Below are 15,324 nucleotides of genomic sequence, written 5' to 3'. Positions count from 1 at the left end.
GTCGCGCCATTTCTTGGGCGAAACGGGGAAGATGAATTGGTACTTACCTAGCCCTAAATGCCACCAAATGGGCGTAGTAGGCGGGTGCCGGAATCGATACCGAACGGGTACACCGGACATATGTGTGGCACAGCTGATACGTGAGGCACTGAAGCTCGTCCGACTCAAAGTGATTGTCGTCCCACAGGACATGGTAGTGCGATGGTCGACTGGTGCCCTAATGTGAAAAGAAATTAAAGGTTAATAATCGGAGCTTGCCATCTTGCCGGTTTAAGGCAAAAGGTCAATTGAACATGATTTAAGGCAAAAGGTCAACATTGAGCATCATCATACGACGTTCTTAAACTCCACATACCTGTATACCCTGGTGACTGCACAGGTAGAAATCGAACTCAGTCGGATGTGTAATGCCCACGTCTACCGTTGTACCGGCCGGGATGTTACCCGACTTCCCGCTCTGCTCCTTCTTATCCGCACAGAAAAGCCGCGTGTGATGACGCTTCTGCACCACGATAAATGTAATGCCCGGCTTGTATTCGGACTCCAGCTTGATGCAAGCTTCACGAATCGCCGTTAGCTCATGCTGCAACACATGCGGAAACTGTCCCTCCGAAACACCATCCCGGTAGAGAATGATTCGGTGTGGTTTGAAACCTCCCGTCGATTTGTAGAACATAATAAGCAGCTCTCGTACCATGCTGCTTAGCTCCTGGATAATTTCCTGTCTGTGCTGCTGCACTCGAACCGTCGCAGCATAGCGCGACGGATGGGCATCCATCGATCCGACCACGGCTGCAATAGAGGGTTTCTTGTTGTCACCGGCAGGAGGATGAGTGACGTCTGCTCCCAGGAAAATCACCGGTTCGTCAAATACCTAGTTAAAAAAATCAAAATAAAATTAACGAAAATTATGATAATAGCGGCCATTTACCTTTGGTCTGATAGATGGCACGAGGATAGAATTTATTCCACCCAGTTTCACATTGATCTTCAAACAGAGATTAGACAGAGTTTGCGGTGACGTTTTGTTGACATTTTTAGCCTGCACACATTGGGTTGCCATTCCCAGCACGGTATCTCCAACGCGTTTGACTTCAGCTGTTAAAGAGATTAACGTCAATTAGTGTGCTGACAATGTCCGTTCTTCAAGCTTACCATAAACCGGTGTCTTTCCCGGCAGTACAACAACCACCAGCTGCAGCTGGTTGAAGGTATTCTTCAGATATCTAAACATCGGTTCCACCTGATCCGGTCCGGTTGCGTACTTGCAAAAGCACGGCTGTCCAATAATTGGCATCCCTGCGTCGTTGGATATCTTCTGCAATTGCTGGGTGAAGTTCCTCAAAGCATCCTCCCGGACGGTTCGCTGGGGTGCAAAGCAGGCAATCGCCCAAACACGGATCTCGACGCCAGTGAAAAATTGTTTGCCTCGCATGTCCCAAACCCCTTGGTTTGGTAATGCTAAGCTCACCTTATTCTGTGGACCAGATGGTAACTTGTTCGCTGATTTTAACGTGCCACTTGCTAAGGTTTTTGGGGTGCTTACGAACTAAAGGAGGGTGTATGCGAGCGTGCGGTTGAGTGTTTGGCGAATGAGAAGGTCGAGGTCGGTGCTCTAGCTGGACAGTTACTTATGCGGTAAAAGAGATAATCCTCCACGGAAAAAACTTAGAAGTTTTCTCAAGCAAAACATGTTTGCTGTTAAATTTAAATTTTGAAGTTCATTTTTTAAATTGCTTTTTTTACCATTGCTGGTGAGATATATTCGAAACGTTAAATCTAAATTATCACACTAGTGCTCTCTTGCACAAAAAGGTTTACTCAATTTAAAGTACATATATTTTTTGTAGGCAGAAGAGATCGAAGTTAGCAGTGTTCGCGAATGGGGAGCGGGCCATTTGGCATACGGTTATTTAGCATAACGGACATTTGACATAATTTTGAAAAATTATCAACTAATAGCTCATTCCGCACACCGGATATTTGGCATAATTTTGAGGGGTGATCATTCTGTAGGCTATTTGGCATAACGGACATTTGGCATAAATATCAGCGAGCGAGCCATAAAGTTAAAGCTGCACTAAGCTATAATCATGTGTTAGTCTTGTCACTAAATTAGTGTCGGATTCCGATGAGAGGAACTCGAAACACCTCTCCAATAACAGGTTGTATGTCCTCTAGGCGTAAATGTGGTGTAAAACAATTTTCTCGTTAGTGGAGAAAAGTTTTCAACCTAAATATTATCCACTAAGAAGAATTTGACATAGTGCATATTGTATTGGCTTGCCAAGCCAAACCAAGTTTCGGTTCATTAATTCTCATCGGCACACCAGAACAGCGATCCACTAGACGTATGTTTTGTTTTGGTTATCATTATTATGATTGTCAGTGAGTTTTAGCTTTCCAAACAGCGTTTCAATAATTAAAAATATCTTTATTGCCCTTCTTTATATCATTAGCTGTTCTTCCGATTTATATACCGTTCGATTCAAACGATAACTAACTTTATTATTTCTGGATATCGCCAAGTTTCTCAAACGATAATTTGTTGAGTGAATTTACATATATCGAATCATCGGTTGCTACACTGTTCTAGCACCTGGGCGAAGCAAGTGTAATGCGGTTAACGTCATAAGCGAGACCGAGGCAAGGTGGCCGCCGTAGAACGCGGCTCTCCACTTGCTTGCCCGGATTACTCAAACATAGGTGCTATAAATTAGTTGAAGTCCGACAGAGCGACAGCTATGTCGGACAACATATGACTTGAATCGATGTAGCGTAGTCACATTAGACGTAAATGTTATTTATTACTTTTTAAAGAAATAAACTAATTAAATTTAGACCTCCGGCAGTAGCACGGCTCAAAATTATGCCGAATGACCTTACTTCTTGCACTGTCTAAAACTATGTCTGCTTCCCTGTAGATAAAAAATGGCAAATGACCTCCAGTGTGATCATTTCATTAAATTATGCCAAATGCCCGTTATGCCAAATGCCCGTTATGCCAAATGACCCTCACTTTACGCAAAATGAGAAATTATGCCAAACGACTGTTATGCCTAATGATCCTGGAGATAAAATAAATTAAGCCAAACAACTTTCAGTGTTCTCAAAATTCTCAAAATTATGATAATTGTGCCAAATAACCATTATGCTAAATATCTGTTATGCTAAATGTCCGTTATGCTAAATGACCTTATGCCAAATGACTTCATACCAAGTAACCCAGACACCCAGTTTTTTTTTTTCGTTTGACGTTTTTGCTCCTGCATATTTCCCACATTTTAAGAATAAGAATTGATGAAGAATGTTTTTGGTGTCATAAATGGCGGCCTCGGAAAATTCTTGAGTCTGTCGTCTCATTTAGTCACTGGAGGTGCGCTTTACTTCTTTGTTCGAACCTCCCTAAGTGACCATAAAAATAAATAAATTCTTTGCTTCTTACAAAGACTAACGAAATGCCATACTATACAGGTACTGCTGATGTCCTTAACTGTTAATTGGGGAGAACTGGCATCGTAATTCTATCTCACTCACGAGAGAGGTTTGTTCTTCCCGTCAAATAGCGTGAGAATAATACGTAGTGTAGAGCAATGTTAATTCGTCTTGTCGGCCACAGCGAGAGTGGATGGTGTATTTGGGTAATTTGCGATTAGCCGGGGAATAAAAATTCTACTTAACTGAACCCACAAAAACGTTTATAAACCAAATTTACTGCGAAAATTGAACCGTACAGAACAATGGTGAGCATTGTGTTCTGCAAGACATTGCACTTTACGGTAAATATGAGTAAAGTTTGATAATTTTTCACCAAATGATAAATTGTTACCCTTGCGGGTTACAGAAATAATTAAAGAAAATTTACGTCTTCCTTCTTAACTCATTAATAAGTACAAAAAAGCAATGAATGCCCCAAATGTATAGAGCAATCGAAATGTCGGCGCTTACTCATGTTTCTCTTTCAAGTTTATCAAATCAGTAAAAGTCTCTTGGCCAACCGTATCTCCCAAGCTTCGCTTACGATATCCAACGTTTGAAAGGAAACACTGTCACTAACATGCGTGTCCATAGCTATCGTTAACTATAACCGACCTTCTCATTCGAATGAAATCAAAAACGATTGCTATACCTTTCTATCGAGAAAAGCAAAAATACCACTCAGTAAACAAAAGCACACTTCACAGTCAAAAGAATCTTTTAATAGACTTACTTGTCCGCTCATACTGGAAACGCGCCCTCCATACTGTAGCTTCGGTGGTGGCAGCACACGACCACGCACCTCCATCATACTGTTGGAAATCGCAAGCCCAAACTCTTGCACGTAGGCGTCATTATTGAAATCAGCCCGACGCACGAGGTTGTTGATTTCGCGTTCGCTAAAATGACAATTCGTCATGATAGTTTGAACAACTATTCTGCCGTTGCAGAAGAACTACTTACCGATCCGGAGCCGATCTGGCTGTTGCCTTGATCATCGTGGACGTCTGCATATCGGTGAGCTTCTTAATGCAACGCTGTCCGGCTACAATATTGCAAACCTCCAGCGGGAGATAGGTGTGCTTGTGCTCTTGACCGACTTGGAGACAGGGTAGATGTGGATATCGCAGTTTCATCTTATACTTGTCAAGGAAGTACTTGGCAACGGTGCATTCCACTGTCTGACCGTTTTCCAGTTGCAGTGGAAACCTAAATCGGAAAGTTTTCGTTAACGGCAAGGAACGAGCTGCAGTCCAATCTTAACAACTTACGATTGCATTTGTGCTGGACGTCGGGTCACATTGCAGACGCGATACTTCCTACGCATCGTACCGCAGTGTGTGATTTCAATTTTGAGCCCCTTAATTTCCTTGGTGAATTTGACACGCTGCGAGTCGGTCAACGGTTTACGTTGCTCATTGATGTCCCTTATGTCCAAGACTTCGCACATGAACTCAATCACCGGTTGGGCCTTGTAGAACGCAGTTGCCGAGACTGAAAGACATTCAATACATCATAAATGTTATTTCAGGAACTAACGTTTTCGTACTTACCATCAATGTTTAACATCATCTTCCATTGGGATGGACGAACACTCTGATGGAAACCAAACCATACCTCACGACCGCCTCCAAGAGGATGATAATAGCTGAAACAGACAATCCAGTTAACCTGTGGTCGCAGAAAATGCAAAAAAACTTACCCATCTGGCGAGCTGAAGAAACTTCTGCCTACCGGAGTGTACGTCATGCTTGGAAGATGTCGCATAACCACATCCAGCGCTAGAATCGCATCGTACGGAATCTGCCGGGTACGACCCTCGAGAGCCTCCTCCAGATTGAACAACGAAACCTGTGCCACCCATTTGATGGTGACACGGAAAACACGATCCTTACCCTCACCGGGCAGCGTCACTTCCAGCTCCACACGATCATTCCCGATCGGCAGCGGATCTCGGGTGTAAAGATTATTTCGTCCATCGAACACTGGCTTCAGCGCGCCGAACATCTTACTGTACGCATGCACCATTGTCTCGATGATCTCCCGGTTCACCTTCCGGGGACACTTGTCCGGCTGGATGTTGATGTCGTAGTGATGAACAAAACCGCGAGGCATCGTAATTTGGAAGTGGTTGGCACGGAGTACGATCGGACGACCCTCGCGCCCCAGATTCGGTCGCCGGGGACAAGTAAACACTGGCAGATCTGGTGGAGCGGGCGGAGTCGCTGGGACCACCCCGAGCGCGCTGGTGGCCACATTCTGCGCTCCAGCAGTGGTTGATACGGGAGTGGGATTCACTGTGGCACCAGTTGGAGGAGCTATTGATTTTTAGAATAATGTTCCGAGTTTTTTTTTTCGTTGGAAAATTTTGATCAGAGCCAATGTGGGATTGTGATTTTGTTATTTTGATTCCGATAGGGGGAAATAACAAAAGCAACAAATTGTCAGTAAAAGTTTTTGTTTATCAAATGCATCGTACCAAAACGGGAACAATTTTTGGATCGTGAATGAGGAAAAGAAACAAACAAAAATACGGATGAGATTAAAATGTGTTTGCAACACGCAGCTATAGCTGATTTAGCTTTTCTATCTGCGAAGAACTATTTATCAATTTGTTAGTTGTTGCTAGTCCTCTTACAAGCTATTTACATGTACCCTCGCGAGCTAGCTCCTGTTGTGAGAAAGATGACTAATATCTGTTCTTATTGCACTGAAACTTTATTCTGGTTAGATACAAATTACCTGGGTATTGGAACTAAAGTAATACAATGTACATGATAGAATAGTGAAATGATGAAAATAAATGCATTGGAAAACAACAATCCCATGGTGCTGCTGCTGTGAAAATGGCTCAGTTTCAAGAAGTAAATCCTTATAAAAGCATGTGTGCTAAACTCGTTTATTTCAAAATATTTTTTGAAATGTGAATTGGATAATAAAACATATCGTACCGAGGTATTTTAAACGTAATGATTATAAGCATTACTAACATTTAGTAAAGTAAACAGGGCAAGCATAGTGTAGTTGGTAAATCGATTGCCTCGTACATAGTTCACCTGGGTTTGATCCCCAACCACGTACATAGCACAGTGGTCCAAAAGAGCAAAAAAGGTTCGTTTTTTCGATTGCGTCAAAACGGTGGATTTTAGCATCGAGGTATCTTTGAGAGTTTCTTGGAATAGAACTCCCGTTCTTTCCGTCTTATTAGATTGATGATTAATCCCCCTAATAGTGAGTTACAACATTTATTTTCCACAATAATTGATATAGAAAATACTTTAGCAAAATAGTAGAGAAACTCATTACAAACACATTAGCTAAAGGCTTCAACTAACTAGCTTTTATGCTTTTGAGATATAGGGTATTGGGCTACGAATGTTATGTTTGCTACAGCACCTTGTATGTCTCGGCACCTCCTCACAGTACATGGAGAAATCTCTCTCGCATCAGATAGTTTGCGTTTGACGGCAAAACGAATACAATCGTTGAACTGAATAATATGGGAATTATTAATCACTGTATAAGCAGCCAGTTTACTCGTTGAATAAATAATAAAACATTGAGCTCATTGCATAAGCTGTTCCTCAAGTTAAATATTGGCAAATGGATGTACATATGTAATCATTAATAAAAGTATATATGTATTTTCTATGCCTAAATACAAATAAGTTTCCTCATCCCAAACGATCGCTTCTTTTATTCGAGCAAAAATTTCTTCAAGTTAGTACTCCAAAAATGTTAAATCGAGTTTGTTCAGCTGTCAGTGAAGACATTGACGCTCTTTCCACTACCGCCAGCGCCGTCCAAAAATGAGTTATTTATGCCTAACGTCCATTATTCTAACCATCCATTACGCTTCACGTATATAATGCTTAACGTCCATTATGCCTAATGTATTTGTACCTAACGACCAATATGCAAAAGGTACGTATGCCTAACCTATTGATGCCTATTGGGGTACACACATTTTTTAAAATCAATTGAAGTCCTAAAAGCGTTTTTAGTGCGTTAATCTGTTCATAGTTGCAACTTTCAACCGTTTTCGAAATTTTCACCTAGGTTTTTTCAGATATTTTCCTAGATCACTCTGGTTGGAAATTGGGTGGTTTTTCACCTTTTGAATCTAGAATTCGAAGGAGCTTTTAAACAATGTTTAAGTCATCATGAGCATATGCTTTGTATGCTTTATGGGATTCTGATATAATATATAATATAATATGATACAATTTGATAAATCCTCAATTCCATATCGCATTTTACTGGCACGTTGTTTATTTTTTCTAAATGTCTAATTTTTATTGCAGTTCCTATCCCTCCCTTTATCGTTAGATACTCATTCATCACCGCGCTTAAATTCTGCTATAAGGTCTTTCAGTTCAGTTTGGAGTTCGGTTATCCAATATCTCTTCATTACTCCGACGAAGTGTTTTAATGTTGTTTCCAACGAATTGCTACAATATGCTGTTTTGTAAGAGCCAATGTGCAATTTAGGGACAATATGAAAATTTACATCCTTGTGATATTTTCATGAATAATTTGCAAATACATTTTTTCAAAGGCTAGATCCTTTTCAAAACTCTAAAAGAGGAATATCAGTCGATTAGATAATTACGATTCAAATTGTGCTTTATACGGACAAACCGGTGGCAAAGCTGAATACAATTTATTCTACGCATACTACTAAGCGTTCAATTCTTACACATGCTCAAAAAAGTTTTTTAGAATCTTAAAGCGAAAATGCACTTTCGAAATAACCGCGGTGGTGCAAAACTGATCATAGTAGCAATGCCACATAAACCCCTTAAGAGCCACGGGAGACGTTTCTTAATTTGAGGAACATTGAATAACTCCGCGTCGCCGGACATCGAATTGAATGTTTTTCGAATTATTATTAGAACAACGACATCGAATTATTATTCGAACAATGACATTATTAAAACAATGACATGACAGAAAAAAATGTTGAACAATTTTCTTATAGTTGTGTTGGACATCAGTATAAAATAATTAAACCGGTAATTCCAGCTTCACGTCGCCTGTTTCGGCACGTTCAACGATTTGTTAGGTCTTCATTCCCCTCTCAAACCCTGGTGGTTCATGCATGACAGTTTCCTCTGAGAGGACATTGTTTAGGAACTCGGTGCGGTCGTCCATTTGATGTAGATGTTCATATCCTGTTTGACAACCCCGACTAGTAATATTCTAAAAGTACTCATCCCCAGTACGGGGCATATCAGTCAAAAACTTATCGGTGCGTGGCACAGTGGCTGAAGGCTGGCCAAAACCTCAAAAATTTATGTTTGAAATGTTCATATTTTATATTTTTTCTAAATTTCTCATGTAATGAATGATGTATATTAAAAATTTTGGGATCATTGGATAAGAACACGATTTTTAACATCAGTTTAAACGTAGCAAAGTCTTGATTTTTTAATGATTTTCATTTCCGAAACCACAATTTCTCTGTTCACTTCAAATGCATGTTGCTCTTTTGATTTTGGTCCGATTTTAGCACAACTAGTTTCATTGTGTAGAGGAACGAAAGAACTTGGTTAGCGATTAAAATACATTCGGTAAATTTGCTTGGAACTATGACTTTTTCGTTTAAATATGTTTGATGAGGTCAGATCAAAAATACTTATTTCACTAATGTATTCTGTACAAATTTCGGAATCATTTCGGAACGGTCACATAGTATACATTCTATGGGAAATAACCTCTACTTTTCGAATATCATAGTCTCGTTCTGCGCCTAGGTGCGCAAAAAGATTTAAGGAGATTTAGAAGCTTTGTTGCTGATATGGAGGCACATGGTGTTTTATGTAAAATAGTTAAACAATCTACAGTAAACCAACACGATATACAATGGATTTAAAGTAGTGTTCTTCATTTTTTATGATATTGCTGATATTGGTGAACAGTAACGGAAAATCTATCATGAAAACGGGATCATAGTTATAAGAAAGGTTCAATGACACTGTATGGAGAAATGCATTTAATATTTTACGACTTTTGACATCAAAAATGAGCTCAGCACCTCAAAATTAGCTTAAATTGCGATTTTCAGCCAAATTAGGTAACATTTGAGGTTTTGTCCGACTTTTGTTTGAAGATCCGCCACTGTGCGTCGTCACGACCGCGCGTTGCGTCTATTAACAGGCCCGTTGTCATTGTGGCTTAACACTTCCTTACATGAAACTAGGTGACAGCCAACGGAAGTGGCATGGTCTTGTCGGTCTCGGTGTCGATCTCCCGTATTTTTTAAATAAAATAATTGTCTACATTTGAAGCACATGCACTCGGTAATCAGAAAATTTGGCATGTTTCCTTCTTATGCGATCACTTCGTCCATGTTATTGTTCTTCTTCATCATACTCTTCCAACAAATTATATTACATAATTTTAGGCGATTTTGATGTATATGTTTATGTTTATTTCCTTCACCAACAGGCCCCTTGGCCCCAATGGTGGTTGCTTAAACTAATTACATTTTAAAATTGCCAACATTTTCGCTTTTATCGCATTCCGCTTACGGTTGAAGTCAAAGGCCGTCGCCAAACTGTTAAGAATTCGCTGGAGTCCGGTAACAGCGCTCTGGCAACCATAGTTGGTTCTCCTGAACGGAACTCGCAGAAGAGAGTTATACGTAGAGCTCAAACGCGGGCTTGAAGATCCAGACGTCCGAGGATTGTAGGGCAGTCCACTCTGGCAGAGAGTAAGTCCGAGACGAACAGGGCTCGATAGCAGTCCCTCCGAATGCTGAGTGTATCGAGGTGTATTAGCTGGCAACGGTTTTCATAGCTCGGCAGCTGAAATCTGTTTCGCCATGGGAGATGACGAAGAGCGAAGCGTATGAACCTGCGTCGAACAGCCTCGATTCTGTCAATCCCGTTCTGGTAGTACGGATTCCAAACAGCTGAACAATATTCTAACGTTGAGCGGACCAACGCACAGTAAAGCGATTTAAGACAATATACGTCCCTGAAGTTTTTCGCTATTCGGAAGATAAACCCAAGCTGTCGTGATGCCTTAACCACGATGTATGATGTGTGTGGTTTGAATGTTAGTGCCGAATCCATGATGACTCCGAGATCTTTGATGTGAAAGTGTCTTGGAATGCTCGAGCCGAAGAAATGGTAGTTGAACTGAGTCGGATGGCGTTTCCGCGTGAACGTAACGATTGAGCATTTGCTCGGGTTTAAAACCACTCTGTTGAGATCACACCACGTACTAAAGCTGTCCAGTTCCCTCTGAAGAAGCTCGGCATCGGTTTTATCCCGTATTTGTTGAAAAATTTTCATGTCGTCGGCGAAAGAAAGGCGGGGTCCTTGTAATGTAATATTGACGTCATTTAAGTGGAGGAGGAATATTACTGGACCGAGACGGCTTCCTTGTGGTATGCCGTGTGTAGCGAAGAATGGTGCAGATAGACAGTCCTTAATGCTGATTTGGAGTTGCCTTCCATCGAGGTAGGAACGAAACCAGCGCAGAAGTTGTCCATGAATGCCGAGTTTGTCCAGCTTCGCTATTGCGATATCATGGTTGATTTTGTCGAAGTAGCATCGGTTTGCAATCCGTCAGCGAATCCATCAATTACATATGTTGTGAGCGAGGGCAGGTTTGTCGTTGTCGATCGTTTAGGCATGAAACCGTGTTGGTCATCGGCAATGTAGTGTTTGCAGTGAAAGAAAATAGGATCTAACACAACCAGCTCGAACAGTTTTGATACAGCACTTAAACACGAGTTTCCCCGATAATTGTCAATGTTCGATTTGTTTCCTTTTTTTTTAACTGAAAACATGTGTGCTGCTTTTCAGCAGGAAGGAAATGTACCAGTAGTGAGTGATAGCTCGAAGACTCGCCGAAGTGGTTCAAGGCCCGTTGATGTACTTTTTGACAAAAATCGAGGGAACACCATCTGGACCCGGGGAACAAAATGCTTTCAGTTTGGCATTTGCTGCAAGAATGGCAGCGTTATCGACACAAATTCGGTTGATGATTCGTCCTCGAGGAGTTAAATTAGCGGCGGCAGCGACTTGTTGTGGTGGCAGGCGCTCGTTGGAAAAACGCTTGAAAATTTGTCGGAGAACAGTTGGCAAATTTCCTTAGTGTCGGTGCCTAAAACTCCATTAAACGACATACAAGATGGTAAACCGGATTCTTTTCGCTGCTCGTTAACATATTTCCAGAACGACTTGGGCTTGGATTTCAGTTGACGCTCGACTGTTTCGCTGGTGTCTAAAAAAGGCCTGCTTTATTGCTTGTATTCGTGGTTGAGTTAAAGTAGTGATTTCGTAATGCAAGTGTCTTATGCTTCGAGATTTTTTTAAATTCAGCTCGTTTAGCAGATTTTAAACGTCTAAGTACGGTTGATTGCCAGGGAGGGTCTTCATCGGTACTAATTGTTCGTTTTGGCACATGGCGGTCGATAAGGTGGTTAAGAATAATAGAAAACATCATCGCTGCTTCGTTCGCGTCGTCATTATTAATGTTTTCGTCCCAGTTCATATCCAACAGCGTGCTAACGATGCTGTCGCAGTCAGCGTTTTCAAAATCTTAGACGATAGAGCTTGAGACGTCTTCAAAATTCACTCATAGGTTACCATCGAATACAAGATGTAGTGGGGATGGTGACGCACCTGCTTGACTAAAGGAGTCGATGCAGTGCGGTGCGGTTCGGTGCAGTGATGTTCATCTCTTCATATTTGCGTTCTTCTTCACGCCAAATATGACGTTTCATCATTCATCTCTCAGCTTTGAGAACTATCAGATCTATTGCTAAATGTGATGACATCGTTTGTTTGAGGCAATCCCAGTGTTAGAAATGATTTCGGGAACAGCCACTGATGGTTACTGAAACTTCCACCGTTTGTAAAGACAACTTTTTTGGGAGTCACTTCAATAGTGTTTTCAGTCGGGACAGCACTTCCACTCTCGTTGAAACAAGTAATGGAACTAAATACGTTTCTCAGGTTCTTGGCGATATGGATGTGTTTCACATTGTGGATCATATGATTTTTAAAGTCACAACGAAGCTTCATACCATATTTTTATCTTAATCAGATGGAATACCATCAATTAAAATCCTCGCTTCAGTTACTTATTACTTTTAGTAATAATGAATAAATCGGTATCTACAGGTGTTTTTTCCGTCAATCTGGAAGGAGCATCGGACCGATTGGTTGCGTTTATATTTGTTCCAAAGGACATTCCTACCATCTTCGATCACTTCAAGCGTACTTCAGGGTAGCAACCGGGGTCTGTTTTTGTTGTCACTCTACTTAAATGTTGTTTGTTACCTGCTACCTGAGGAATGTCAATTGCTATATGCGGACGACTAGAAAAAAAGTTAGCGTAAAAAGAAAGTTTCATTAAAAAAGTTGGGTGTCACTTGAAAAATTACAATGGTGCGTTCAATCCTGTAAAATTTTTCATCACTGTTATCGCTTCCAAAAACTTATAAGATGGCGAACGCTTTCATTTCCGAGTTCAGCGAATTTTGTGAACTAAATAAATAAAAAAATATCATTTGCATGGATCAACGTAGAATTTTCCAGTTTCTATCAGATTTCTCGACATTTTTCGTCAAAACTAACGTCAATTGAATTTTTCTATGGAAAAACTGGACTAATTATACTGGAAACGGTGGCTGTGGATGATCTGTGATCGCGTTCTTCTTAGGTTGTTCGTGTGCTTGCAAGAAAATATGACGTGAAAATACTTAAAATTGACGGAGCTCCTACCTCTCTGAAACGATTATTTATTTGATAGCGTACGTGGTGATCACAAAATATCTACAACTAATTATCACAACGTTCGCATTTTTTTAACAGTCCTTTCAATCTCAAATAGCGAACTGGTAAACAAAGAAATTTATTTTGACGAAAAAATGCTTTAATGCTGTCACCAAAAGATGGAAAATTCAAAGTAATTTGTGTTTACGAACTTATTATCATTTTAAAATTCTGAAAAGGATAGTCGTAGGTACAATTAAGACTGCTTATTGAAATTTAATGGTATTTAACGGAAAAAACTATCATCAACCTGGTCATAGTTTCGTCATTTAGTGAAATACATCTAACTTTTCTCAAAGATATTTGAGTTTCAAGTGAAAAATATGTTATCATTAGTAAATTTTATCTGGCAATGAATTGTGATTCATAAGACTCACATATTTTTTTAAAAGCAACAAAAAGCAAATGTTTATTTTCACTTTCGATTACTATGGCGTTTTTACAAAACTTACCGATAATTTTACAGCATACATTATCTAAAGGTGATCTTTTGGCTATCAGATCGTGTAAACAGTTTAAGCCTAAACGTAAAAGCGATCGAGTTATTAACGAAAGAGTAAGTTAACAAAGTTACCGTAAACCGGGGTGACATTGATCACTTTTCGAAGTAATCATTACATATTTTACGACGCAACACATTTTTTTCAAGTTTAATATTTTTAAACCATGTACTGATGTATGGAGGACAAGATTGGATGGTTTTACCTAAAATTGTCCGTTTACAGCTATTTTTTCAAAAATGATTTCAAGTTGAAGTCCGTTTTCGTGTTCCGGGGTGACTTTGATAACCTGCATGTTCACCCACATTAAGTTATTGATGTCAATGTTTTTCATTCCAGTGATTGTTTAAATTAATTCTGGAAGGATACTCATTGTTAAATAGATGTTAGTTAGTATTATACAAAGTATTTCAATGTACTGTAAAATTCGAGTAACCAAAATTCAATTTTTTTCAACTTGAATAAAAAATTCTGAAAACCTTTACAACTACTAAAATTGTTTTGTTTCAGTGTTTTATCAATGTACAAAAAGTGTCATCCATTTTAACACGTTGGAACATTGAACAATAAAAAAATGTTGCGAATTTTAACTTAAAATAATTTGAAATAATTGCCAATTTAGTTTTAAGAGTTTGTTTATTTTTAATACATTTTTTGTGAAACTAAAAATGTATTAAAAATAAACAAACTCTTAAAACTAAATTTAACATATCCCAATCTAAAGGAAAATAAAAACTCGCCTGTAATTTACGCTATACGCATAACTGTCCCATGTGCTATGGGATTCCCCATACACATGGGACAATTATGCGTAGAGAGGCAGTCAGGTAAAGTCAAATTTCGGTTTTTTTGTAGTTTTTGTACACAAAAACCGAACAATATACTCAAAATGTATAACAAATCAGTATTTTATAAGTTTAGAGTAAAAATCATTTCAAATTAAAATGATTCGGTAGACTATTCTGGTTTAATAAGCGATCTACGAAAAAAGTGTCGTGTGATCAAAGTCACCCCGATGATCAAAGTCACACCGGTTTACGGTATGTTGTTTTAACAAATTATGCGATTCTTTACAAGTTTAGTTGTTTGGCGATTGTGAACTTTATGGTCATATGGCGATAAAAATCGCTTTCGATTTCATTTTTCTTTTAAATTTAACGTTCTCGCTGTGAAATAAAAAAATAGAATACAACTGAGCCATTCGCAACACAACACCTGTGGAGATAGAACTGATTGCATTAGAATTAAAATATGTACAGAAATAAAAAAATCCTACAATAAAACCACCGGTTATATTTTTTTTGAGGCGACAGGGCTATGCATTGCAACTAAATTTGAATGATTTATGAGTTTATGATTTATGTTTTATTCGACTGAGCCTATTGTAACATTGGTTAACATATAAAACTTCGGTATACTATTTACAGATCAAATGCAATTTTTAAAGTACGTAATGAAAAAACTATAACGCAAATACTCCGATAACAGGAATTGTAAGGACTAAGGGCTGAAGCGAGAAACGGAAACTGAATCGTTCTAGGCTAGCAACGAAA

At 39.4% G+C, this 15,324-nt stretch overlaps 1 protein-coding gene across 2 annotated transcripts in view; it reads right to left on the bottom strand.

Moving 5' to 3' along the window:
* The window catches only part of LOC131690562 (protein argonaute-2), an 87,900-nt gene that overhangs the window by 16,755 nt on the left and 55,821 nt on the right, over positions 1–15,324 (bottom strand). Inside the window, exons 4-12 of one of the 2 annotated variants that reach the window (XM_058976440.1) lie at positions 5,180–5,795; positions 5,031–5,125; positions 4,749–4,971; positions 4,441–4,686; positions 4,211–4,376; positions 1,156–1,495; positions 932–1,098; positions 356–874; positions 48–217 (exon numbers count right to left, since the gene is read on the bottom strand). In XM_058976440.1, the coding sequence (XP_058832423.1) occupies positions 48–217; positions 356–874; positions 932–1,098; positions 1,156–1,495; positions 4,211–4,376; positions 4,441–4,686; positions 4,749–4,971; positions 5,031–5,125; positions 5,180–5,795 (2,542 nt within the window). The remainder of the gene's footprint in view (positions 1–47; positions 218–355; positions 875–931; positions 1,099–1,155; positions 1,496–4,210; positions 4,377–4,440; positions 4,687–4,748; positions 4,972–5,030; positions 5,126–5,179; positions 5,796–15,324) is intronic. The other variant, XM_058976441.1, reaches the window with a different exon arrangement.

Source organism: Topomyia yanbarensis, chromosome 3, assembly GCF_030247195.1.
Source record: "Topomyia yanbarensis strain Yona2022 chromosome 3, ASM3024719v1, whole genome shotgun sequence".
Taxonomy (NCBI): Eukaryota; Metazoa; Arthropoda; class Insecta; order Diptera; family Culicidae; genus Topomyia; species Topomyia yanbarensis.
The sequence above is the reverse complement of the archived record's forward strand: the minus strand, read 5'-3'. Positions and strand labels throughout refer to the sequence as shown.